The 26977-nt window shown below is 49.1% G+C and overlaps 2 protein-coding genes across 2 annotated transcripts in view; one reads left to right on the top strand and one right to left on the bottom strand.

The window, feature by feature from the left end:
• The window catches only part of PI4KA (phosphatidylinositol 4-kinase alpha), a 123963-nt gene extending 122965 nt beyond the window's left edge, over positions 1-998 (bottom strand). Inside the window, exon 1 of the mRNA XM_070628338.1 lies at positions 507-998. Coding sequence (XP_070484439.1) covers positions 507-749 — 243 coding nt within the window. The 5' untranslated portion in view covers positions 750-998. The remainder of the gene's footprint in view (positions 1-506) is intronic.
• Positions 811-25201, top strand: SNAP29 (synaptosome associated protein 29). Its single transcript, XM_008509503.2, has 5 exons — positions 811-1366; positions 10474-10670; positions 15886-15971; positions 17930-18028; positions 21994-25201. Exons 1-5 carry the CDS (start codon positions 1130-1132, stop codon positions 22149-22151), a joined length of 777 nt encoding a protein of 258 aa, XP_008507725.1. The 5' UTR covers positions 811-1129; the 3' UTR covers positions 22152-25201.
• Positions 25202-26977: the final 1776 nt, after the last annotated feature.

The raw sequence follows: 26977 nt of genomic DNA, 5'->3' as shown, positions 1-26977 counted from the left end.
TCTGTCCTTCAAGCCAACCCCGTGGAACGGGCAAAGCAGATAAAAGCACCCCCATTTTACGAGAAAGGCATCTCCTCAAGGTCACGGGACAAAAAGACGGGAAAATCGAGAGCAGAGTCCTAGGTTTTGACCCTGGTCCTCGGCTCTTCCCACTGCTCCGTACTGCCGCCCCCGCCCCAGCGATGGCACAAGGCGCCTCCTCAGCTCGAACGCCCGCCTGCAGCTCGCGGCCCTCCCGCGCCCGCCCCGCGCCTGCCCGCCCGCGGCGTCCAGCCCGCCCAGCCCACTCCGTCCACACGGCTCCCTCCCCCACGACCCTCTCCCTTCTTCTGTCCCCTCCGCCCACGGGCCCCCTCGCCCCGCCAGCTCCCTCCCCGCCAGGCCCCTCCCGTCGGAGGCAGCTCGCAACCCCTCCTCGGCCCCCGACAGACCCTCGCCCCGCCTCCCCGCTTCGCCGCACCAGACCCCTCCTCCTGTCAGCCCGCGGCCAGGCCGGCGGAGTCTACCTTGTCCAAGGATGCGGGTCTCTGCACAGCCAGGGAGCGGGCCAGTGACAGGACCGTGTTGAAATAGAAACCCCGCGAGGCGCTGGAGCCGGAGCCGGAGCCGGAGCTGGAGCCGCCGGCGCCGCCGCCGCCGCCTCCCCGGGCCGCGGCCGCCGCCATCATCGCGCGCGCAGCGGCGCAGCCAGCCGGCCTCCAGCAGCCGGCCCGCGAACGCCAAAGCTCACGGCGCAGGCGCGGCCGCATCCGGCTTCCCCGCCACGTGACCTCTCTGTTGCCGACACGGGGTGGGCGTGGCCGCGGGGCGGTCCCACCGCTTGAGGGGAGAGAGACGCCGGGCGGTAGGTCGCGGTTGCGCGCGCGGGGCGTGGCTCCCCCTGTGCCGCCGTGGTCGGCTCCGGAGGCGGGGCCGCTCGCGCGCTACGGCCGGAAGCAGCTCGCGCGGGCGCAGCTGGGGCGACGGGCGGAGCGCGGCTCTGGACGGTGGGCGGTGGAGCTGTGGGGCTACTGAGCGGTGGGCGCTGCTCGAGCGCCTCTGGAGGGCGGCCGGGACCCCTGCGGGCCGGGAAGGGCCGTTCCTCCTCTCGGCCATTCCTCCTGCTCAGTCCGAGCCGAGCGCCGGCACCATGTCGGCCTACCCCAAAAGCTACAACCCGTTCGACGACGACGCGGAGGATGAAGACGCCCCGCCGGTCCCGTGGAAGGACTCCCGCGACCTCCCCGACGGGCCTGGCGCGCCCGCGGACCGGCAGCAGTACCTGCGGCAGGAGGTGATGCGCAGGGCCGAGGCCACGGCCGCCAGCACTAGCAGGTCCCTGTCTCTCATGTACGAGTCCGAGAGGATCGGGGTCGCCTCTTCCGAGGTGAGTCCGGAGCAGGGCTGGACCGGACTGGCCAGTCTGCCTGGTCACACTGGGTCAAGAAATGTTTTGTTCACTATCTTTGGGAAGTTCTCGGATTGCCTAGAATAGGTTCTTGTACTTCAGTGACTTAGTGATTTGTAATAATCTGTTGGCTATGTAAAAAGTGTGCATCTTGGGTACTTGAAAGAGACGATTTGCCCCCGAGAATCTTTCTTAGCTATTAGTCTGCTTAGGTGGTTCTTTTTTAACTACTTCTAGTTCAGAGGTAAACTCCACAATGTGTACTGTCCAAGTAAGTAAAAATTCTAAACACCGGAGCCCGGGTGGGGAAATGGAGTGTCTGTTTCTTTTACATAATTTCCTGGGCAGAAACCTGGACCCAGGGCTTCAGCCCGTCCTGTCACAGTGACCCAGAGGTCTGTGTGCCTCCTGGTGTCTGAAAGCATCAGAGGAAATGGCCCTTGAGTTCTTTCCCATGACTGACCACTTCTCCACCTGGCCAGCAGGGGTGCTGAAGTCTTGTCTGCCTGGATAGCTGGAGTTTGGTCGAGTGTAGGCCTTACCTTTACTTCCCAAATCAAAATGATGTCCTTGATAGACTGTGGTTTGCGACAGTCCATTGCTCAATTCACCTTTGTTAGTTCTTCTTTCCATCTATGGAAGGTTTCAGAGTAGGACCTTAAGTGAGGATTGTTCTTTCTTAGGTACCACTTTTTCTCCTCGGTCTACAAATGAAGTGTTTTTGTTTGGGCGTTTTTTTGTTTGTTTTAAAAAATATAATAGTAGATTATTGATATATGAGCTAAGAATAATTCATCTTAAGCATTTGTACCTTTGAAATGTAATGCTGGAAGCAAAAGTGCTTTCTTCCTCCACGCGTCTCCTTGTAATTCTTTTCTCTGGCAAAGTTCATTCTGGCCTGATCACTTATGGTCTTGGACAGTTTTGAGTTGTATTGATTAACTTCTGAAATAGACATCTCCATCATTTTCCCATTGTTGCTTTCTTGCATTATTTTCCTTCCCTACATCTCCCTGTTACCATATCCGTCATTGGCCCACCTTCCGCCTTTAGCCCAGTTGAGGAAGTTTAGGTTGTAGTTTCTTGCATCTCATATCTACTGGATTCTTATGTTTGAGTCTAAATAGAAAGTGTTGACTTAGATTTGGGAGGATTTCCTGAGGTCTCTGGGCCCTCTTGGAGGAGTCAATTGATTGAGCGTCCCAAGCCCAAGGAAGCCAACAAGAACTGTTCAAAGAGATGTCTTTGGAAACTGTGAGAACAAGTGAAGTGGGAAATCAAAATGATACAAAGTAGGGTATCGTGGCAGAGGATAAACTTGAATCTGGCTTTTAAGACTAAGGTTTAGACAAGAGGAATGAAGATGAGGAGAAATGTTTCCAGGGAAGAGAGGAGCAATGCAAAGGCACTGGCCCACCACCAGAGCTCCTGGGCTCCTGAATAGGGAAGTGATATGCAAGATGCATTTGAGGAAAGGGCCTGGAGGAGGTAGCTTAGGAGCCTTTTGTGGTCAGAGGGAAGCTCTGTTCTTATAGTTCAGAAGAGCCAAAAACATAGTAGATGTGAGTTGTTTCATACTGATTGTGGTGACATGCCCCATGCTCCCATGACATGGGGGTCCTTCTCCCTATGCAGTGGGGTCTGTGGAAGCAGAGCAGAGTGCTAACTCAGGCCTGTGAGGTTTGGCCTCAGCCAAGCTGGCGTTTCTCTGAGAGGTACAGTAGGATCATGACTGGGCAGGTGACAGGCTCTCTCATCAGCAGGATTACACCTTGAATTTTTCCTGGATTGAACCAGTTCTCAATCATTGGAGGCCCTGGAAGGCAGGAATGATTAGCACCCCGCCCCACCCCATACTCTCCAGACTGTCTTAAATCATTCTCATCACCCTTTCATTCTCCTCCGAGTCGAGGTAGGGGGTGAGGGCAGGTGAGCTCTTCCTTCCACTAAGTTTGCAGTGTGGCTCCCAGCAGACCGAGTCACCTAGCTAACCTCCCCACTTAGACGGGTGCCTCCTGGATACCCAGCACTATGAGACATGCCAAAACACGACAGATTTTTGTAGAGGATTAGGAGTTTACAAATCATATTAGGTTGGGAAGGTCATAATTCAATCCCAGCTTGGCAGAAGTAGGGAAATTACTTAGTAAGGTCACCTCTAGCAAAGGAGAGCTGCCCTTCTCCTGTGAAACCTGGCATGGTTTGTTTCTCACAAAGACTCTAGCCACAGGTCATGACTGCCATAGGACAGGGGAGAAGTAGATGGGGCAGAGCAGCTTGCACTCAGCTGGCCTGGTAAGCACAGTCCAGAACCAGAGAGACTTTAGGTACTCAGCTCTTCTTCCATTTTGCAAGCGTGATTTCTTCCTTCTTTTCTTTTCTAAAGTTTTTATGAAGAGATAATCCAGTCACATGGTTCAAAATTTAAAACATATAGAGGGCTCGAAAGTCTCCTTTCACCCCTCTGCCCCCACAGCAGCCAGTTACCATTGGTTCCCTCGGTGTCCTTGTGGAGACATTCTGTGTATAAAGGCATACTAATGGTCTTTTTCCTTTTTTTTTGTTTTAACTTAAGCAGAAGCATTCTATCCATTCTAGTCTCCACATTGCTTAATAGGATTGAGGTTATTCCATGACAACATATAACGTGCAGCTCTTTTTTGTTATGGCTATGTCATATTCCATTGGATGGATGACTTTTGTTTATGGAGCCAGTCCCCTGATGATGGACATGTGGGTCGTTTGCACCGCTGGGCAAGCCTGTTTGCATCCTACTTAGATGAAGTTTCTGTACACCCTTTCACCGCCCTGGCTAAGGAGACCCGCCTGCCCAGGGCACCCCTCAGCCCCTCTGGCAGCTGAGCATGCTCCAGTAAAGTTTCGTGGGGCCCAGGATCTCAGTTCAGGGGAGTCCAGCAACAACGTTAGACCAGGGCCTCAATGGCTGGCACAGTAAGAGCAGTGGAAAGGGAGTGGTGTTCCGTAGGATTTGAACATGATGCCCTGAGTGGCCTGGCCAGCACATCCTGCACACCATCTCATGCAGGGCTGCACTCACCTTCTTAGTGTCTTTCCAGCACTCGATAGTTGCCAAAGCCACACTGGACATTCAATCCAGAGAGGTGGGCCAGAGGAGAGCACCCCCCCAGCTCAGGAACAGAAGCTATCTCAGCCATCTATTCAGGGTGTTCCCATAACTTAGGGTGGTGCCCTCATCCGCTGGGAAGCTGGTCTTGCAGCAGAACCTCCCCCGCTCCAAATGAGAGGCTGTACTGACCAGGGCTTCCCCTCCAAGGCAGCCTGTGGTGATTCTGATGCAGCCAGAGTTCTTAGCACAACCCTATCCTGAAGCAAAAGTTGATGGAGGGCAAAGAGAGCTGCTAGGTTAAGTAATTCCCCAGTCGATTTCTGAATGTCAGCTATGGAGGAGAAGCAGGCTCTTTCTCAGTCTTCTAACCCCACACTTCTCAACACAATGTCTTTTATGTAATAGGGGCTCCCCGAATAGTTGCCAGATGAATAAATGACCTGGGGAAGGGAAGGAAAAAGAAGGGAGGGAGCAGAGGCTTGAGTGGAAGTGGAGGAGAGATTGAGGTGGGAAGAATGAACTGAGCTGTGTAGCTCTGGCTGAATCCCCCTCCTGATGGCCAGAAAATGCATCCTTATGCCTCTCCGGCTGTTTCTACCAGGTATAAGGTACTCTGCTAGGGAAATGTCATTAACCACATCTCATCAGTAGGTCTGTTCTGGATTTATTGTTTTAGTAATTTTTCATTAACTGTCAGTGATTGAATTCAACTCTTGGAAGGTTCTGGGATCCCAGGCAAACTTGCTGGCTCCTTAGCTGTAACAAGCACCCTATGAAGGTGAGTTGTTACTGTCCAGGCAGGTCACACGTCCCATGCCAGAGCTGTGGCATCTGGCTATATCTGCTCCTCCTTCCGGAAATGTCTGCTGATGGCCACCATGTTGTCCTGAGGGACCTTGCCTGCCTGACCAGGTAACATGCCGCAGGCAGCTGAGCAGCTGTGTGCTCTCCGGCCTTCTGCCTCGGAGATGGTTGTTCTGAGAGTGGGAAGTGCTATTTGGCGGTATTGTTGGGGAAAACCAAGACCACCCTCAGGTTCAGTGATTCCTTAGAAGGACTCATAGAACTCAGCAAAGTTGTTAGGTTCATGGTCACGGTTTATTGTTGTGAGAGGATGCAGATTAAAATCATCAAAGGGAAAAGGCTCATAGGGCGGAGTCCAGGCAAGACCAGGCACAGGCTTTCACTTGTTCTCTCTCAGTGGGGTTGTGTGGACGACATAAACTTCTCCCAGCAACGATGAATGACAACACACACAGAGTACTGACAACCAAAGAAGCTCACCCAAACCTGGGGGTACTGCATGGCTGACCACCTGTCCACCTGGCAGACCTTAGTCTCCAGCCCCTCTAAAGGTCAAGGCCCCCATCATAGATCACATTGGCCTGGCCTAAGCACTCAGGTAAACCAAGACAAGGAGCCAGGCAAGGCCTTTCTTTGGACCGTGCAGGGTGTAGAACACCCAGGCCTAGTGAGTTAGTTCTTTCCCGGGCCCGGGACAGCCTGCACACATGCAGCGAGGGGCACCAACGTTACCCCCTTTACCCTTGGTGGTTTTTCATGCAACCTAACACTTGTGTGGTGTTTTTGAATCCACTCCATGTGATGGCTCCTGCTCCTGCAGTGAGACAGAGCCGTGGGTTCGAGCATGCTCCGCACTTGGTCGTGCGTCCCTGCCAGCTCTTGCACTTGTTGCATGCTCCGTTGGAAGGGGAGCAACGTAACAGAGATAAATTTCAAGTTTCTATATTCAGTTTATTGACTCCAGATTGACGTCTGTGTACGTATTCGTCAATACCCGAGTTCAATTAAAAGCTCAGTATGAGAAAGTTAGCACTGACACCTTTCGCCCAGGAACTCGAGGTGTGACTTGGTCAGGGAAGATGACAAGGCCCGTCTGTCGTTATGAGATGTGTTAGCTGTGAATTGGGATTGGAGTCTGGTGGTCACTAGTGCCTTTTGAAGGCCTTAGCACCACCCCCTCGGTGACCCCTGCTGGTCCTGCCAGCATCTCCCCGCCCCCCCCCCCCCCGCCCCGCCCCACCTGCCCTTCATGCTCACACACAGTTCCTCTTCCTCTCTCAGTTCCCCTAACTGGCCCCGCCACTCCACCGCAGGCCTCAGGCCACTCTCTGCCCCGAATGCTCTTGCCCCACCCAGACCCTGTGACTCCCTAACTTCTTAGCTTTGGGTGTCTCCTTCAACCTTACACCATCGGGGAGCCCCTCTGAGCCACCTTAAGCCAGGCGAGGAGTCCTTGCGAGGAGCTTACCCTGACAGAGCGTCTGTCACGTGCATGTGAAACGGCTTTCTTTTTGGTCTCCCCCACGAGACTGTAAGCTCAGTGAAGTGAGGACCCGTGTGCCCTCCTTGGATTCCCAGCACCACAGTGTCGTCAATGCATGACAAATCAGACTGAACTTCACTCACCTCGCCCTCTGCCAGACTGTGAGCTCTATCAGGGCAGAGACTTGGGTTGTTTAGTTCACCCCTGAATCCCTAGCCCCTGGAATGGGGGTCCGAGCCACCATGATTCTCTGATGTCTTTGTGTCCTCACAGGGCCCTTGGACATAATCCATCCGGCCAGGTGTCACCTCGTGTAGGGCAAGTGTGCCCTCACAGGGTCTGCAGCTGTCTTTTTTGCTTTCTCTTGCTCTCTTGGGAATCCCTCTGCTTGATAAAAAGCCACAAGTCCAAGAAGAATTGAGATACTCCCTCTGTCAATGTTACCCCTCAGCATTGTATCACCAGCCCAACCAGATCTTTCCTCTGACCCCTTCTTTTTCCAGTTTAGCTTTGGAAAACTCCTACTCGGGCTCAAGGGAGAGGAGCATCCCCTGTAATGCTAACACCTGAGCTAAGGACTTTGTGTGCATGTCCTCTACGCTGAGGGCACTTTGCAGAGCTTGCTCCCTTCACAGCCACCCTGGTCTCATCAGCGACCTCCCATTCTCATGGGGACCAATGGAGAAAACGTGACATGGCCCTCCTTTTGGGAAACAGGATCGTTCCTTGGGACCCAGAGCATTTGAGGCCTGCCTTTGTAATGTCCAGGGTGCAGGGCCTGCCCAGCCGGTGGTTTCTGTCCTGGCATTCTTGGTGTTTGCTCTGCCGAGCGCTTCTTCCTCGTTGGTTGGAACTAGGTCACAAGCATATGGAGTCTGGCCCTTTCCTCTGCCCGCTGGGGGAGGCTTTCAGCAGAACGTCCTCCTCTGCTGGCCTCCTGACCAGCAGATTACCACAGGTGAACACCAGCTTCCAGCTCACGGAAACTTCCAGAGCCAGAGCAGCACTCACTTCCCTGGCCTTCCGGCCTCACACACAGGACAAACCACTCTCACATATTTCTCTGTGCTTCTATGGTACCATCTAGATCAGGCGTTTGGTTTCTTTACCAAGTCAGCCCAATGACGTAGACACTGAATGTTTGAGAGACTTTATCACTTGTAAACAGAAGAAAATAAGATCTCACTGTGCTTTGAGGGAGGTTTTGCCAGCTACTCATTACTGCTGCGACTCTCCAGGTCAAGGTGGGGAGGCCGAGGTAGAAGGGTATGTGGTTCCTGAGAGGCACTGTGGGAGAGCGCGCTGTCAGGAAAGCCAAGGACCTGCCTCCTGGTGCGACAAGCAGAACCCTGGCCACCACTCCCACCCCTAGTGGCCCTGAGCCCTCTCCAGCTTCAAATTTTTCTGTCTTTTGCAGCATGTGGAATACGCTGGGTGGGACTGAACTGTTAGAAATATATTGGCAAAAAACACATGAATGGTGGAGAAAATAATTTTAATCCTCATTTTTAGCTCTGCCTTGTTCCAGAAAAGACTTACCTCAGAATGGATATGAAAATGACAACTTGAGATGTTGGAAGAACTAGAAACTCCAGATAAATTAGCAGCACTTTTGTTTTTCCTTCTGAAAATTAGCCCTTGCGAGATTTGTTTGACGTATCCAGAAAATGTTTTTGTTTTTACTTAAAAAAAAGCCTCATGATTCCTTCTGACATGTCTCATGAGTTGGCAGACAACACTGAAAGGTTCAAAGCTGTAAAGCTCAGCAGTTCTCAATTTATTTCCAACAACAGTTAAACTGAATCTAGTAATAAACTCAACCACTGTTTTAGCTTTTTGTCTATACATTGTATTTTTAAATTTTACCCACTAGGGGCCGGCCTGGTGGTGCAGCGGTTAAGTTCACACGTTCCACTTTGGCGGCCCAGGGTTCACCAGTTCAGATCCCGGGTCGGACATGGCACCACTTGGCAAGCCATGCTGTGGTAGGCGTCCCACATATAAAGTAGAAGAAGATGGGCACGGATGTTAGCTCAGGGCCAGTCTTCCTTAGCAAAAAGAGGAGGATTGGCAGCAGATGTTAGCTCAGGGCTAATCTTCCTCAAAAGAAAAAAATTTTGCCCACTAAATAGTAAGAACTCAAGATATACATTGGGTCTCTAAGTGCCCTAAAAGCCTCTATTAAGCCCTTTATATCTAAAATGGCCTTTAACAAACTCTTTGTATACAGTTTCATTCTTACTCTCCAAACTTCCAAGGTGTTTGCTTATGACTTTGTTTTTAGGTATCAAGAGAGCATCTCTAAAGATTATTTGCGTAATTAATATAATTGCTGAGCCACAGGGAGATGCAGGGTTAGAAGACTGAGAGGACGGCAGCTGAGGGTAGGGACTGCCTCATGAAGTAGAAGGAAAAGAGCATGAGAGTCTTAGCAGTCATCTGGCTGGAAAGGCAGGTCACAGGGAGGGGCACGGCTGCAGTGGCCTGAAACTGGGGCTGAGGCAAGTCTGGCCCAAATAAAGGAAAGTGAGTGTTGCTGTGGTGGGGCGTTCACATCCACAGCCGGAAGCATCAGCTCTCAAGGAACAAGGTCCAGGCTGCCCCCATGGCCGCAGAGCGTCATTCTTGTGTCCATCTGGCAGATTTGCAGTGAGCAGCTGCTCTGAGGCACTGAAGACACAGCAGTGAGCCAAGAAGGTTCCTGCGTCGTGGAGTGTGCATGCTGTAAAGCAGGTCGAGGGTGGAGAGGGCAAGTTGAGGGTGGAAGGAGGAGCTCTGCTTAGAGAAGGTATTCAGGGAAGTCCTCTCTGAGGAAGTGGCCTCTGGGCAGAGGAACGGAGCCATACAAGTGTCTGGGTGAGAAGCATTACAGGCAGCGAAAGTAGCACATACAAAGGCCCTGTGACAGGGTCACCCTCATTACAGATTTTAAAACTGAAACTATATATGGGCTGGAATCAGACACCAACAGGGCCCAGGAAGGACCAAGAACCTACTGTGTAAAATAAGAGTTTGAAGACATGACCAGGGCCAGGTGGCCCAGTGGAACTCCCGTGTCTGAAAAGGGAGACTAAAAGAACTATAGTGTGGGGGGCTGGCCCCGTGGCCAAGTGGTTAAGTTCGCACGCTCCGTTGCAGGCAGCCCAGTGTTTCATTGGTTCGAATCCTGGGCGCAGACATGGCACTGCTCATCAAGCCACGCTGAGGCAGCGTCCCTCATGCCACAACTAGAAGGACCCACAACAAAGAATATACAACTATGTACCGGCGGGCTTTGAGGAGAAAAAGGAAAAAATAAAATCTTAAAAAAAACAACAACAAAACTATAGTCCAGGGGCAGTGATGGGTGAAAGCCTGTGAGGGTTACTGGGGTGTGGGGAGGGCTAGAGAGGGTCTGCTGCCAGTCCAGGCCCTTACTCTGACCCTACAGGCACACTTCATCCGTGTTAATATGGTCTTGTGAAGCCAGCTTCATACAAGCGAGGAAAAAGGGACTCAAGCAAATGAAGAAAGCTAGTAGAGGTAGGGCAGGGAGGGCGAGACAAAGGAATGTGTTCCCAGAAAGGATAGCGTGCCCATCACAAAGGACGGCATTTGTCCCCGTATGTGCTCACTGAGAGTTTGTAATGAGGCTCCTGTGTGTGGTCCTCCTCTATGGGTGGAGGGAAAATGACAAAAACATACAATGCTATTGCCTCTCATTTTCCCCAGGAGCTCGTCCGTCAGCGTGGAGTCTTAGAACGCACAGAGAAGATGGTGGACAAGATGGATCAAGATTTGAAGACCAGCCAGAGGCATATTAACAGCATTAAGAGTGTGTTTGGGGGGCTCGTCAATTACTTCAAATCCAAACCAGCAGAGACCCCACCTGAGCAGAATGGTACCCTCGCCCCCCAGTCCAACAGCAGGTGAGTGACCTTCAGCCGTCTGGAAGTGAAATCGCAGAAAATGGGATTTAGTGCTGATGGCCAAGAGTCTCAGTCTGCATCGAGGGCCTTAACAGGAATCCAGGAACCCTGTAAGGTACTCATTGGGAGGGATTGGTCTTCAAACGTTTTGAAACAAACATTTCTCGAGACCTCCTGATTATCTTCATTCCATTGATGTCCAGGCTGCAAAGTTCGGCATGAATTAGGTCTCCAGTAAATTGCTGCTCCATTAATTGTGACCCCGGTAGTTTGAAAGAGAATGTTCACCTCAGAAAGCTTAATCAGTGCAAATGTGACTCAGTTCACAGAATTTTTGCTTGAAAAAGTCTTTATGTCCAACTTTTCTGTGTCTAATACAGTTTACCCATTGATTGTCATTTTGTTTTATTTATTTATTTTTTTGAGGAAGATTAGCCCTGAGCTCACATCTGTGCCCATCTTCCTCTACTTTATATGTGGGATGCCTACCACAGCATAGCTTGCCAAGCGGTGCCATGTCCGTCCCTGGGATCCGAACTGGCGACCCTCTGGCCGCCGAAGCAGAATGTGTGCACTTAACCGCTGTACCACTGGGCTGGCCCCTGATTGTCATTTTGAAATTAGAGATTATTGTCCTCAAAAGTTTTGGTTAGAGATATAATAAAGTCATACATTTGATTTTGGTGGACATTTAAAATCACATGTTTAAAGATAAAAGAATTGGGGCCGGTGCGGTGGTTAAGTGCACACGTTCCACTTCGGTGGCCCGGGATTCTCCTGTTCAGATCCCGGGTGTGGACATGGCACCACTTGGCAAGCCATGCTGTGGTAGGTGTCCCACATATAAAGTGGAGGAAGATGGGCACGAATGTGAGCTCTGGGCTAGTCTTCCTCAAAAAAAAAAAACGATAAAAGAATTGAGTTTCTGCTAAAATAGGTTACTACTATTCTCAGATCATTGTGTGTATTTTTTGTTATAAAAAACAATATAGCCACATTATAGAAAATCTGCACCTTACCTACCATAACACAAAGACTTAAAATTTAGTTTTTCCCCTTATTCAATCTTTGCATAGTTGGAGTCAGAGTATTTATTTGGTTTTGTAGCCTACTTCTTCCATTTAACCCAGAAAAATGTTTGGTGTAATGTTATTACACAAGTTTAATAACTATCTCTCTCTCTGTTTCTCTTTTGATTCTGGAATGCTGACCTATTTTTTTTTTTTTAAAATGGAATTTTTTATTTTTTATATTTGTAGGTGAACTTAATTAGCAATTTTGAGATTAATATAACTCCAACATTTTAAAGCTTAGGTATATCTTGTTTTTCCTTTCAGATTAAAAATAATTACCCAAATGGCATAGCAAACAGAACCCCTTACAAAAAACAGAAAAAAAATTCAAACTTCCACCATCTAAAAATCCATTGTTTTTGGTTTTTAGCAAACACTTCCAGTCCTGGTTCATTGCAGGTTTGAGAGCCACAGTTCCTTCTCCATCTCATTCACCTTCTCTGGAACCAGGTTATTGAGTGTGGGGTGGGGCCAGGATGAAAGGAACTCTCAGTTTCAGGGCTTGGGTGCAAGGTGCTGACACTCTTGTGAGTCCTGCTTCCCAGAAGGGTCCTGCCTCCCTTTAGGATCTGCCAGTGGTTCTCAAGGTCTGACCACTAGCAACATCAGCATCACCCGGGAACCTACCAGAATGCTCATTCCTGGGCCCAACCCCAGACTACTGAAATGCTGAGCTATTTTTAAGAGGTATTTTTTTACATACATAACTGGTATACGGTAAAGTGCACACAACTTAAAGTGGAGAGCCGATGACTGTTTACCTGTGTATAACCTGTGTGGCCACCACCCAGGTCGGGATGTTGAATGCTGTAAGGAAGAAATTATTTCCAGCTCACGGTGGAGCTGGGAAGGAATGAATGTAGATAAAGGAGCCTGTGGTGGTGGCAGGAAGAGCAGGCAGGTGAAGTTGTGGGGATTTATGGAGAGGAAACTGCAGGAAGGGGAGCAGGCAGTTGGTGGGGGCCCCAGGGGCTGTTTCCTGTGGATACACTAGCCAAGGGTATGAGAGTTTGTTTAGTTTTGGTTTTTGGCTCAGCCATAATCACCATTCATCCCCAATTTTCCAGCTTCACCCTAATTTCAAATATCCGCATCCTTTCACCCCAATTGGAGTTGTTTTTTGTTTCGTTTTCAATATACAAAGCAGGAAGATGTTTTGTGTCCTAATTTTTGGCTACATTTGATTACCATAGGAAGTTTGCTTATCTGTTCCTTTTGACTAAGACATCCGCCTCGCCTGAACTCAGCAGCAGAGCGAGCCATTGGAGAAGTGGGAAGCTGGCGGGTTTGTGATTGGTGCTTTCCTGTGTTGTCCTGCATGCCTCTTCCCAAAGGCTTCTTCTTGGAGCTCATGGGGGCCCCCCACAGCCGTGATCACGCTATAAAAGCCTTTAACGTCTTGGGGCTCCAAAGGCAACTTTCTTTTTTTGGATTACCTTGAAAACTCGAGGCCTTCCCGAGAAAGGCTGCCCAGTAGTGAGGCTGCTGGGGTGGGCTTCTCGGGGTGGGCCCAATGTCATGTACCCCACCTGGCTTTCTGCCCATAGATTGGCCTCAGTTAGCTGTAGAGGTCTTACCATCACTTAGTATATGCAGGAAAGCAAAATTTTTACATGAAGCAACTCACTCTAATTCAGCTATTGCCCAAATATGCGTTGAAGTGGATCTGTGCAGCTTTGTAGGAGAGGCTGCTCCAGTGGCGTTGCATGGGTTCTGTCATTCACCGGTCTTGAGTGCCCACACTCTGCACGCCTGTGCCTGTGGCTGAGAGGTGAAGCTGCAGGAGCGAGATCTGCCTGTTGGAAGGTATGGGGGAGACAGAGAGTCAACAGTGATTCAGTGGAGGCCCAGAGGACGGGGGCTTGGCCCTGGGGACTGAGGAAGGCATCACAGAGGAGCTGACCTTTTACATGGAGTCAAGGTTGCGTGGGAGCCTGCTAGCTGAACGAGGGGGAAAGGGATAGACACATGGCAATCAAAGCACAGGTGAAGTCCAGATGAAGGAGGGCATTGGCTGTTTCAAGAGCGGAAGCCCAGCAGGCTCTTGACACTGAGGCATGGCCTGCGAAGATAGGGCCTGTGAGCTCCTAAATCCCTAAATTTGCAAAAATGACTACAAGGTGTAATTGCTTCTATAAAATGCACTAAATTGTGAGTAAAATTTTTGTGATCCTTTCAAAACCCTTAATCCATAAATATGGGAATATTGTCATTTAAAAGTTTTAAAACAAGTTTCTCCTAATCAAACTTCTGTTGAGTCATGCATTTCCCATGTACGTCCTTATCACACAAACTCTTCAGCTGTCTCTGAAGTTTTGTTACTTGGCAAGCCATTTTGCTTCTTGCTGACAAAGCTTCATAAACTGCTTACTCTCATTTCCATTTAGGGCTGGTGGGGGATTCATTGTAGTCATGGCCACCGCTAAATTTCACATTCTCAAATTTATTTAAGACTTGGTTTCTGACCAGAATCACCACTCTCTTAGACTTCTACACTCTCTTATCACTCCTCACACTATCTGTAGAATTGTCTTTCTTTGGGGGAGCCATTGTTCACAAAGAAACTAAGCTTTTAGCATTTAAATGTTACTACTATGTACGTGATAGCACATAGAGAGAACCTTTGAGGTGTGCAGGCTGGGTGGGGGCGAGGGGCTCAGAAGCCATGCATCTCCCGCCCCCACCCAGCCTGCCAACGCATGGGGCTCACAGCCATGCTTGGAGACACCAGCTGTGTGTTCTAGACTTTCAGTCCCTGCTTCTGAGTAATGAAATCCTCAGATTTCAGGAGGCTCTGCTACATTCTACACGTAGCCAGAGCACTGGGGCCTGCAAAACTGCTAGCCTGATGGAGTCTGGGCTTGCTCCTAGTGAGCAGGGAGCTGTTAAAGACTAACTGGAGAGGGGCCGGCCCCGGGGGCGCAGCAGTTAAGTTCGCATGTTCCACTTCTGCAGCCCGAGGTTCACCAGTTTGGATCCCTTTTGTGGACATGGCACTGCTTGTCAAGCCATGCTGTGGTAGGCATCCCACATACAAAGGAGAGGAAGATAGGCATGGTTGCTAGCTCAGGGTGACTCTTCCTCAGCAAAAAGAGGATTGGCAGCAGATGTTAGCTCAGGGCTAATTTTCCTCCAAAAAAAAAAAAAAAAAGACTAGAGAGAGAGGTGCATATCAGGATTATGTAGAAAGATACCTGGCAGCCACAGGGGGTAAGGTTGGAAAGGGTAAGGGTAAAGAGTGGCAGGGCAAAAGGAAGGGCAGGATCTCTGAGGTACTTGGGGGATCAAGAGGACATTTGCCTGCCTGGATTGCTGGGAGTAGAGCTGTGTAGAGGGAGCTGTGCAGAGGGAGGGCAAAACTGGACAGAAACTGTGGATCCCAGCTTGGCTGATAAGGAGGCTAGGCTGCCGGTCAGCAGAGGTGGAGAACAGCAGACTGTGCAGGAGCAGATCCAAACAGGGGGCACCTGCCATGCCTGTGGGGGTTCGCAGGGGTGTCGGGCACTGTCTGAGCATCTCTGAGTTGCCAAGAGAAGTCCCTGTTTAAAGCTGGAGCTGCCACACTAGGCTTTGTGGGCCAGGAGGCAAAATCAAAGGTATTTTGTAGGGACTTAAATAACAAGGGAAATAAACAAATTTTTAGTGACAATTCAAAACATGAAAATAATAATAATGGAGTATAATTTTTTTGCGATACAAGTCTACTGATGAGAAGAATGAAATTCTTAATTGAGATTCAAAGTTAGTGTTCCTTATCATCCTACTGATTGCCAGTGGACATCTGTAAAGGTCGTTGTCTTCTTTTGGCTGGTGGTGGGCAGTATTTAGCCCTTGAGTCAAAGTTCGCTGACCCCCAGTCTGAAGTACCTGGTTAGTGGTTTTATATGCCTCTCCTCTGCCTGGTCCTAGGATCCTGATTTTCCTGAGGAAGAGCCAGCTAACCAGATGCCCTGCTTCTAAAGCAAGTGTCTTGGGAGCTTGCTGTGTGGCAGCAGGGCTCCCAGGAGGAGCGGGGAAAGTCCTTGCATGGGTCAGAGGGGGCATTTGATTTTCTCACACAGGCTTTACTCGAAAAGACTGACTGCACTGTCATAGGTGTTTTTCCTTTCTAAAACGTTTTTTTTCTTAACTTTTATCCAAAGATTGAAAGAAGCCATAAGTACAAGTAAAGAACAGGAGGCACAGTACCAGGCCAACCACCCAAACCTCAGGAAGCTGAATGACTCAGGTCAGTGGGCACCTGCGCTCCCACCACATTTGGATTCTGTGGGGAGACCTCTGGATTTGGTGTTGGCCCTGAGTGTGGGGCAGGGGGCAGGGACTCCAGCTGCTATCATCCTTGGTGCTAGGTGAAGGGTGTTAGGGACCCAGTGCAGCTTTCAGGGAGCTGGAGGTGTGTGGTACACCCAGGCTCATCCCTCCCTCCCCGTGGAGGGTAGAATAAGAAAGTGGGGGCTTGTGTCCAGTTGGAAATGAACCTGCCCACTCACCATTACTCTGTGCCCTGTGTAGCCCTGAGCTCTTCTGGCAGTGAAAAGTAAACTGCAGGAAAACCCCAGTGGCAAGTAGCTTAATGGCCCCCCAAGATCTCCACATTCTAACCTATTAGGTCGTAACTCATATTACGTTATGTGGCAAAAGGGGAATTCTGGTTGCAGATGGAATTACAGTTGCTAATCAGCTGACCTTGAGAGGAGATTATCCTGGCTCATCCAGTTGGGCCCAGTGTAATCCCAAAGGTCCTTTGTAAGTGAAAAAGAGAGGCAGAAGACAGAGTGTCAGAGTTGGGGAGAGATTTGAAGATGCTACGCTGCTGGCTTTGAAGATGGAGGAAGGGGCCACCTGCTAAGGAATGTAGGTGGCCTCTAGAAACTGGAAAAAGCTAAGAGTCAGATTATCCCCGAGAGCCTACAGAGGGAACACAACCCTGTTGACGTCTTGATCTGAGCCCAGTGAGATCCATGTAGGACTTGGACCTCCGAAACTGAAGGATGAATTAGTAGTAGTTTTTCACAGCAGCAGTAGGAAGCTAATATAGCCCTCAAGCCCAAGTGGGTGGCGAAACAGCAGCGTGGATAGGTGCGCAAGAGAGAATGTGTTTTGTGTCAAATGATCCCATTAATATCAAATAGCAGACCCAGAAACCTCCCTTATCTGGAAAGGAATTCAGGCCTCCTAGGGGCTTCTGTAGACTCCTAGAATGCCAGGCACATCAGAAGGGTGCCAGAAACCAAATACTTACTGTGCTACCTTCCAGGAAAGTAGGACACACCCTGGAAGCACCAGAAACCGCCACTACTGTGGCTGACACAGCTAAGGAGAAGCTGAGGAAGGAAGAGCTGGGGTCAAGAAAGGTGAAAACAAGGGGAGGGAGGGAGAAAAAACTAAAATACCTAAGGCCTGGGAAAAACCGGAGTTCATCACACCCTGAAGAAGTGCACTTGAAAGACACGATTTTGAGGAATTAAAAGGTGTTTTAGCTTGGGTGGTATGTATTAACTTAAGAGACTCAAAAAGAAAAACCAAAATCGACAGTGTGTGTGTAGAATGGCTTCAGTGGGTTGTGCTAGAGGAAATACACTAAGTCTGAAAGGGACGTTTCCCCAAAAGATAAAAATTGGGATGACAGGGCTTTTCTGTGTGCATTTAGAAACTGAAGTTCAGGAAGATTTCTTGGGGCAAATGTGCATTATTTAACATTTCTTTTTTCCTTGTTTGTTTTGTTTGGAGTGAAAAGACAGCATAGAAATAAATGTCCAAAAGGAAAAAAATTACCCATCCCATTTCTGTAATATAACAATTTTTATTTTTAAACCTTGACTTTTAGACTTTGTGCACGAGCCTGTGTGGTTTTTCATCATTGCAATTCCACTGCTGTATTGTTATTTGTATGATCTCTGTCCCTTCCCAAGCTTGTGTGCCAGGGTCTGACCAGGTGACCCATAGGTTGAAGGTCTCTGATCTCCAAAGGGCTGCCCCCGAGGAAGCGTCTCTCCCTCCCCAACAAGCCTGCCCCGTGCTCTTCCCTCCTGCGCCTTATCCATTCCCACAGTCATCTCTTTGAATGGCCTCAGAACCGACTACCTTATTCCTTCCACCCATTTTCCCGATTAAGATTAATTTTGTGAAGCATCATTTCGAGAGATGTCTCTTAACCATTCTCCTGGTGTTTCTTTCTAAACTCAGACTCCGTCCCTGGAGGGGCCAGTTCTGCTGTGAGTACTGAGGCTTACCCAAAGAATGCACACCTTCGAGCCTATCACCAGAAGATCGACAACAATCTAGGTAAGACTGGAAGCTGCACCAGCCTCCACAGGTCACTTATTCGGAACACTTGTCTTCCAGGCAGCTCGTGCTGAGCCCAGCCAGTGCACCAGTAGCCATGCAGTCTCTCGACCAAAACCTGGTGTTTGCCTCTCCCTCGCCACATGTCAAATCTGACACAAGTCATGTCCATCACCCTCTCACTCTCTCTGGAGTCTGTCCACTTCTCTCCTTCCCCACCTCTCATCTGGATGTGACATCAGCAGGGACCGGGAGTCCCTGAGGGCCCACACAGTGCAGCCTGAGTCTGCTTGCCTCTTTACCACCTGGCCACATGGAGTCCCTGTTTCCTCCCCTGTGAACCAGGCCCAGGAACAGACCCTGCCTCAGGATTGGGGGGGGTTACACGAGCAACCCTTTAGAGCATGTAGGAAACAGCCTGGCCTGCTAAGAGCTGGCACGCATGTGGCCGTTATTGCACATCTGCCACACAGCCAGCTTCCTACAGTCCAGATCCCTCGCCCCGCCTGTGCCCCCACCTACCTCTCCACCCCTCCTGCCCTCATCGCTTTCTGGCCTCACCGCCCCCCTCTTCCTGGAGTGTCCTTCCCTGCTCTTTACAGGCTGCTCCTTCTTGTGCCGTGGGCCTTGCTTTAATGTGGCATCCTCGTGTTGGCTCTCAGAGCACCCTGTTGTCTCCAGGGCAGTGCCTCAGCCGTTTGTAATCGTTACCTACTGGCTTATCTCTTGTCTTCCTGACCAGACTCTAAATTCCAGGGGACTCAGGAATAGTTCAGATTTGTTACTACTTTACACCCAGGGCCTACTAGGCAAGAGCTCAATGATTTTTTTTTTTTTTTTTTTTTTGAGGAAGATTAGCCCTGAGCTAACATCTGCTGTCAATCCTCCTCTTTTTGCTGAGGAAGGCTGGCCCTGAGCTAACATCTATTCTCATCTTCCTCCACTTTATATGAGGGACGCCTGCCACAGCATGGTGTGCCAAGCAGTGCCATGTCTGCACCCAGGATCCAAACCAGCGAACCCTGGGCCACCGAAGCGGAACGTGTGCACTTAACTGCTGTACCACCAGGCCTGCCCTAGAATCTTCCTTTTAAGCATTAAAGGAAATCTTCACAGGAATAAGACATGGATTTTAGAATAGACATAAGGGAGAATAAAGAAATGAAAGAGCCGTCATTTCACCATCTGCAGCTCACCACTCCTCCCCTCAGTGTGAATGTCAGACTAGACCCGCATGGCCAGTGCCTGCTGGCGACAGGGGAGAGGACCCATCTCAGCACCCTCCACACCTGGGCAGGCTTCTGCCCCAGCCCCAGCTGTGCTTTGCCCTCAGAGCCCAGGGAAGCCCCAGAAGGCCACCTTGTGCATCTGTCCTCTGGACTCTGCCCTCCAGAGCCAAAGACCTCAGGCAGAAGATTCATCTGCTGGGATCTGACCCCTCCAGAAACACACACAGGGGCTTGGAAGCCCTCGGTCCTCCCCACCAACGGTTTCCCCACTGAGAAAGGGCGTCACTGGTGCCTGCTAGGGCGAGGGTACTGAATTCAGGGAGTGCGGTGGGAAGAAGAGTAAGAACAACGCACCCCTGGAGGCTGAGGGTGTGCAGTTGGCATGAGGTCCTGCAGCCCTGGCAGGTCTGAGTGTGACGCAGTATGGGGTGTGGAGCAGGGCCCTGGTGGAAGAGGGAAGAGGAAAGAGCATGGCCGTCGGCCATCAGGCCCTGCTGACACAGGCCACACCCGCCTGCCCTTGGCGAGTTAGCTCCTCCCTTCTTCCAAGCCCTCCCTCTGTTTCAGGGACTAGTGCAGGCCCCCCTCTGAGGGCAGCTCCCTTGCCTGGTGGTTTACTTTATCACACTATTTTATCTCAGCATGTCCGTTGCTGTCCAAACTGCCGACAAGCTTCCTGAGGCCTGAGTTGACCCGAAGGTTTTACTCTCCATGGAATACAAAGTCACAAATGTCAGTAAACTCAAGAAGCATAGAACTGAAGGCTGTTTTTAGAAAACAAACCTGAGTCTGCTTAGGGTTGTGGTGCCAGTGCCAAATATTTGTGTATTCTGACTTTTTTTTATCCTAATGTTTTATCTTTAATTTAGCAGTAAGAAGGCCTAGGATGCAGCACCTCTTCTCTGTTCCCTCTGGCTCTTTCCTGGCCGGCTGTTCCTGGTAAAGGACAGAGAGCAGCTCTGGGCATGACCCTGTTCCCGCTCCCCGTCCACAAGTGCGTGCACGCACACTGCCATGAAACCCCGGAAAGAGGCCGTACCGTTCCCACGGCAGAATCGGTTAAATCGGGACTCATCTCTGCAGTGAGCACAGCCCTCTTAGGGGACCCTAGGATCCCTTCAACGTGTCTCCTCCCCCCACACCCTCAGTTCTCTTTATGTAGTCTCTGCCCAGTCAGCCTTTTATGGACTCCAAGGGCTGCCCATGTCCTTGATCCCTCTTAAAAAGGAATGTGAGATTGATTTTTGCAAATTTTTAAAAAGAGAATTAAAATATTTATTACAAATAGCGGAAAAGCCTAAGGAAGGAAATAGAATGAGCTCAGAAGGAAACCGGCATCAGAGAGGCTAGTTGTGGCCGGGGCCTTCCTCTTGCAGGGGCTCACCTTGGCTGTGGTCTGGGTCCTGGGCAGGCCAGAGCACACGTAAGGGACAGGGGCAGAATTTGAACTTAGACCTGTTGGAGTTGCCCTGGATTCCCCCCGATACCACACTTCCCCTGGGTGGGAGTTAGGTTCTCACGCGTCGCGTTTGAACTTGAATTTCAGCAATAGTCATGCAACCTCTCACAAGAGCTGAACCTTTGCCAAAAGTAGTATATTCCACAGTTACCTGGGGCGCAGCCCAGATGGCACCTCTGAAGGAACTCAGCACCTTCAGCACTCTGTTCCTTCTGACACGGGGACCCTGGGCTGCAGGGATCTCTGCACCCAGCTTATGCAGAGGCCACTGTCTTCTTCGTGACCACAAAGTAAGCGAAGGAAGTGGTGCCAGTCCGGTTCTAGGAATGCAAGCTGATTGTCATACCCCAGAACGTGACAGCATCGATGTATTCCTGGATCTGGGAAGTGGTGGCAACACATGTGTGAATGTGGGGAAATGTGAATCTTTGGAACATAGGTGAAGGGACCTCGTGGCCTTTGGGTCCAGTGGGAACATTTGTAGTTCGTGTGTTTTCTGGGAGAGCACCCGAAGTGGCAGGGCGGGTTCAGGGCCCTCATTGCTCCTGCCATCTGCAGAGTGGACTGGGGGGTCCTGCCTTCTCCAGGGGAGAGCCTAGTGCTGGAACAACCTGGATGCAGGGGCTCCCTTTGGACAGGGCTTCCTAGGTCTGCCTCTCAGATATGTTTCCAAATGGCAATCCTCATATTTGCCGCTCTGGATCTGTGCTTGATTTAGCTTTGGGAAGCTGGAGATGGAAGGAAGGAAAGCACTATTAAGTTCTACCGACTGACGTGGGGTTTTTGCTCCTGAAGAGCAGGCCAGCGGGTCTGGCTGTTAGTAACCAGCCTAACTCTCCAAGGTACTCACTGTGGGGTCTAGGAAGGCAACGTGTTTTCCAGGCCCTTCTGTGCTTCTCTTTTCCTTACGTACTAACTGATCTTACGATATGCAGCAACCTACTAGAGGTTCAGAGGCAGCTGAAAACTTATGTAGACCTTTATGTATTTTTTAAAGCAGTGGAAGGACAGACACCATTATATGAACAGTGGTTATCTTGGGTGTGTGGCAGTGGGAGGAGTGGCTTTCACATTAAACACTATTACTTTTTGAGTAAGCAGATTTCTTTTACTGGTATATATTTTGGAAAATGTAACCAAAGCCCTGGATTTAGCCTGTCTTATGAGAAAGAGGACTCAGTAGTCCAGATGTTGCTGAGCATCCAGGAGGGAACAAGAAGCCGTTTCTAATGCTGTTTGTGTATGCTCAGGCCTGTGTGTGCTTCCCTCTCCCACAGATGAGCTGTCCTTAGGACTGGGCCGGCTGAAGGACATAGCCCTGGGGATGCAGACGGAAATTGAGGAGCAAGATGACATTCTTGACCGCCTCACAACCAAAGTGGACAAGTTAGATGTCAATATAAAAAGCACAGAAAGAAAAGTTCGACAACTTTAAAGACACAGAATGATTTTCACTCCATTGTGATGAAAAGATTTGAACGATCCTCTTTTAAACTCCCAAGAAATTTCATGTATTATTTTAGTATGTAATTTAACATGTGTTTGCAAATGTTATAATAGAGTGAGTCTTAAGAGATTTTGTTGTGATGAGGAAGTTGTGTCTTACTTTTTCTTAGAGCCAACACCTCTGTCAGTTCTGAACTGAGTTCGCAGAGTTTTAATCTGAGCACAGTAGCCTGGCCCTGAATATCCTGGGCCTTTGATTACCATGCTGGAATGAGAAGGAAGAGTTGCATTTCCCACTTTAATGAGCATATGGAAAGATGTGAGCCGAATTTAAGTCTTGGAACCACCACCCTCTGTTCCCCTGTCTGCTATATTTCTCATTCCTAGGTCTTACCGTGAGTCAGTACTAAGGGACTGTGTGAGCCGGTTGTTTGTGGGAGGAGGGTCCTTCCCACATCTTTGTTTAGCAGTCATCATCTGCTGTGCGCCCCGCCTCCCCCTCACCGCACACACAACCTGAGCTCATTGTGATTCTCAGAACCTCCTGGAAAAGGATCAGCATGAGATTTAGGGATGGAGTGTGTCGACATTCTTTGCTATTTTGTTGACAGATGTCACCTCTTCCCCTCCTGCCCTCTGGCCCTGGCACGTATTTTAGTAGGAGGAGTTCAGACCAGCACTGCTCACTGTGCTGCTTGGAAATGTGTAGGGAACTGGGTGAGCCCTTCTTCCTCGTGCCCTCTCCTCTCTAACTCTGTCCATGGTTAGGAACAGCTTCTCCACTGGCTCGAGGCTGCCTGGCTGGCTGCCCAGGGGCCCTGTTGAGTTTGTGGGATGGAGCATCACACAGACTGTGGCCAAGCGGTGGCCTTCCTCCACTGAGCTCTGCACCCCTATGGGGATCACAGTCACCAGGCCTTGGGTATGACAGTGTTTCTTCAGTGCCTGGGGTCTCCAGACCTGTCCTGGATTCCCACCCACTCTTCTTACACTTCTTGCAAAATGATGACGCATCACTTGGTTCTCTGCCACCCAGTTTTAGGACTGGCACTCCACAAATGATGCTGACTTTGTATGGAAGGATTTAGCTGAAAAAAAGCCCAGACATTATCACTATAACTAGCCCAGCTGGTTCTTTTCTTTCATTTTATAAAAAGAATCATTTAAAAGCATTAATTAAAATTTATTTCTATAATTAAATTTGTGTTGGTATTGCCAGCAAAATAATTGAAGCCCCAAGGCTCTTGTCTTTTTTAAAAGCAAATTAAAATATTTTGAAGATGGTGTCTTTAAAAAGAGAGGTTAGATCAGACACTAAAATAACAGTGCCTTTCACCTTGAGGCATGGCACTGGCTATGTGACCTTCACCACCTATATTCTGTAGCCTATCAGCAAAGCAAAGGAAACCTCTCTTTTTAAAGTGCTACAGCAATGCATCAATATTTATGTAGCAATTCCATCCCGTAATGCATGACTGTCCTGAAAACACTGACAGCCACCATTGGCAGACACAACTTTCCATCCTGTTCCAGCCACCTCAGGGAGTCTGAGCCATGTCACCATGAATATCCCAGGACGTGAGGACACGTTAAAGGTAATCAAATTAGATGTTTACCAGATGAGCTCATCATGATTATTCTCTTGGTAACTGGTAAGAGGAAAAATTTTAAGTGTATACCCAGCCCAAACTAAATGAATTCACAGGGCTTTCAGCAGAAAGGCTGCTCAAAAGCACGAAGCCAGAGTGCGGAGCAGCTGTGTGTGCATTTCCGCTCATTCTAGTTGTTTCCATTTTTTTCTCCTAACACCTTCTTTCATGCTTCTGTTTATCATCATCAGGTATAGAGTCATGGAGATGAGTCATTATACCTCAGACCTAAACTTATTTTTTCGCATAAATACATGTGAAGGCCACTGCCAGACAGTCGCTTGGCGGCCTGCCATCTGCATAACAGGATTAGTAATTTAACCGACTTGAAGCAAAGTAGCACCTTATTTTATGTACCTGCCCGGTCTTTTGTTGGATTTGTGAAGCCAGTCACCCCTCTTTCCCCTCAAGCGTATGGAAGGAGAAATTTGTCTTCCTCTGACGCATTAGTGGGCCTCATGCATGTTGTTCTCTTCCTGTTCAGACCCTCTTATTCTAAGGCCTTGGCGGAGGTACTGTCACTAAGCAGTGTGCTGGCCAGCAGCTTCTTTCCGCTGGGTCTTCACCCCTGCTGCCATGCCCACCAAGGACCAGCTGCTAATGCTACTTTATAAAGCAAGGTTGCTTGCATTTGCAGAAAATGAAGACCTGAGGAGTGTCCAGAATCTTTGCACATGATAATTATGACCAAAAAGAAAACACTCTACCCTCTAGACTTGTCACATCTCATGGAGACACTCAGAGGTGCCTGGGCTGGGGTTGGCTGTAGGATGGGCTTTGGTATGACAGACAAGACCAGTGAACTTGTCCTTGCCAGATGGGGTCCCTAAAACAGATTTTTATTTCCGCAATCAAGCTGGAAACAAGCTGTGCCTTCAAAAAAGTGGCTTTTCTAACTTTAGTTTTATGTTAAGTATGCTACTAACTTAAAAATAAGTGCATTCTCCTCAGAGGAAACTATTTCTAACATCTGGTGATGTGTAACTCAGCAGTGAGTTGCCTGTGGCTGTCTTTTCTTGTATTCTGTAGGAAAGGAGACCTGAATTTAACTCAGGTGGCAAGAAAAAAAATACTAAGTGCTTTTTAATTTCTCTAACTTCTTTTTGTGAATATGTAATTTTAAGTGTACACTACACCAACTTAGTAAAACTCTTATATTTTGCCTATGTAGGCCTTTTCTGCAGAATTTTTAAAGTTACCAATGTCTTTAAGCATCTTCAGCTCTGATCAATGAAATGTCTTGCGTATGGAATGATGAGCTAGTCATTGGAAGTGCTCATGGGAGGGGGCTTTTTGTTCAGTCTGTATCAGAACAGCGTTTGTGCTCCATGCCTTCAACTCAACAAATGACCATAATCCATAAAATAAAATGTGAAGTTTTTAAATCAGATTCTGTCTTCTACGTAGTCATTTTCAAAGAGTTGGTGGAGGGGATGCTCCTTGTTGAGTCTTCATCTGTTGGGTCCTCACTGCCCCATTTAGCCCTATGAACAAGCTTCCTTGCTGAAACCTTCATCTCATCTGTCAGAGTGCTCTTCCAGTCCGTCTCCTGCCTCCCTGCCCACTCTGCAGCACTGTCTAGATCAAGGCTTGGGAAACTGTAAAGGGCCAGAGAGTAAATGTTTTAGGCTCACAGGCCGAACACTCTGTTGCAGCTACTCAACTCCACCATCGCAGCACAAAAGCAGCCAAAGACAGTATATGAGTAACTGAGAGTGGCCATGTTCCAATAAAACTTTATTTACAGACACTGAAATTTGAATTTCACATAATTTCCGCATGTCACAAAACACTATTCTTTTGATTTTTTCCAACCACTTAAAAATGTGAAAACCACCCAGTTCATGAGAGGCACAAAGCATGGTGGGCTGAATTTAGCCCATGGACCATACTTGGCCACTCCCTTTGTAGATTGCTGATGAGTAGATATGCCTGTGAGTAGGGGCATGAAGGATGGCTGGCCACTTTACTCTGCAAGTGAGTTCCCCATCAAGGCTCTAGGCCACTCTCCTGGGTAACACTGCAGCCCACCAAGAAGAGAGAACAGGCTGGCCTGGCTTTGGCTCCACTCTCCTGCTTCCATCTTCACATCTGACCACAGGACTAGGAATTGCTTCTAGATCCAAAAGCTCTGAGAAACCCATATAGGTGGGGTAGGCCATCTTGGAAATCTTACCTGTCGTTGGACTAGCTGCCCATGTTCCAAAGGCCACTCTTGTTTTAGTGGGTATCATTTTGGGGCATCATTATAAATAAAGAATGATGAAGGTCTGAACATGGGCAGTGGACTTTTCTGGGAAGACAAGGGAGAGAACTTTACATAGAAAGAAGCACAAATGAAAAGATCAAGGTGGCTCACATTTGGGAGCTGCTAGTGCAGGAAAGCCAAATTTTGGGTTGTGGATGGGAGATGACATGAGAAAGGTAGGCAGGTCCCAATATGAAAGGCTCTATGGGCCATATTGAGAAGTTAGAGCACTGATCTTCAATGATGGGGGGGCATTTAAGGATTCTAAGCAAGAGAGTGACATGATCAGGTTTGCATTCTGAAAGCTTCATCGTAATTGTGTGTTTCGGGGGGGGGGGAAATCACCCAGGGGTCCAGCCCAGTGGCGCAGTGGTTAAGTTCGCACGTTCCACTTCAGTGGCCTGGGGTTCGCTGGTTCAGATCCCAGGTGTGGACCTGTGCACTGCTTGTCAAGCCATGCTGTGGCAAGTGTCCCACATAAAACAGAGGAAGACAGGCATGGATATTAGCTCAGGGCCAGTATTCCTCAGCAAAAAGAGGAGGATTGGCGGCAGATGTTAGCTCAGGGCTAATCTTCCTTAAAAAAAAGTATTTAAAAAAAAATCACTCTGACACGTACTGGTTTGCTTTGCCACAAAGTTGGGACCCTACTGTGTAGTTATGTTTTTAGTCCATTCTTTCCCCCATAATGTTCATCTTGCAAGCATTATCCTATATGCTCTTTGAAAACTTTTCACAGCTGCAAGTGTCTATTGCAGCTATGGGTTTTCTATCATTTCCTTAATCACTTAGGTCGTTTCTAGCTTTTTTTGCTCTTATAAATAACGTTGTGATGCATCTTTATAGTCCTTTCAGAGGACAGAGAGCATTAGGCGGGGCAGGCTCTAGGATGGATTTGCCAGTGAGGGAGGTATTGGA

This window comes from Equus przewalskii, chromosome 7 (assembly GCF_037783145.1).
Source record: "Equus przewalskii isolate Varuska chromosome 7, EquPr2, whole genome shotgun sequence".
Taxonomy (NCBI): domain Eukaryota; kingdom Metazoa; phylum Chordata; class Mammalia; order Perissodactyla; family Equidae; genus Equus; species Equus przewalskii.
Note: the sequence above shows the minus strand (reverse complement) of the source record. Positions and strands in the feature narration are given on the sequence as shown.

Excerpts from the sequence above, each read along its gene's own strand:
- SNAP29 (XM_008509503.2), top strand. The coding sequence starts at position 1,130 with ATGTCGGCCTACCCCAAAAGCTACAACCCGTTCGACGACGACGCGGAG. Across the intron at positions 1,367-10,473 it reads TCGGGGTCGCCTCTTCCGAG|GAGCTCGTCCGTCAGCGTGG; the intron begins GTGAGTCCGGAG and ends CATTTTCCCCAG. Across the intron at positions 15,972-17,929 it reads CAGGAAGCTGAATGACTCAG|ACTCCGTCCCTGGAGGGGCC; the intron begins GTCAGTGGGCAC and ends TTCTAAACTCAG.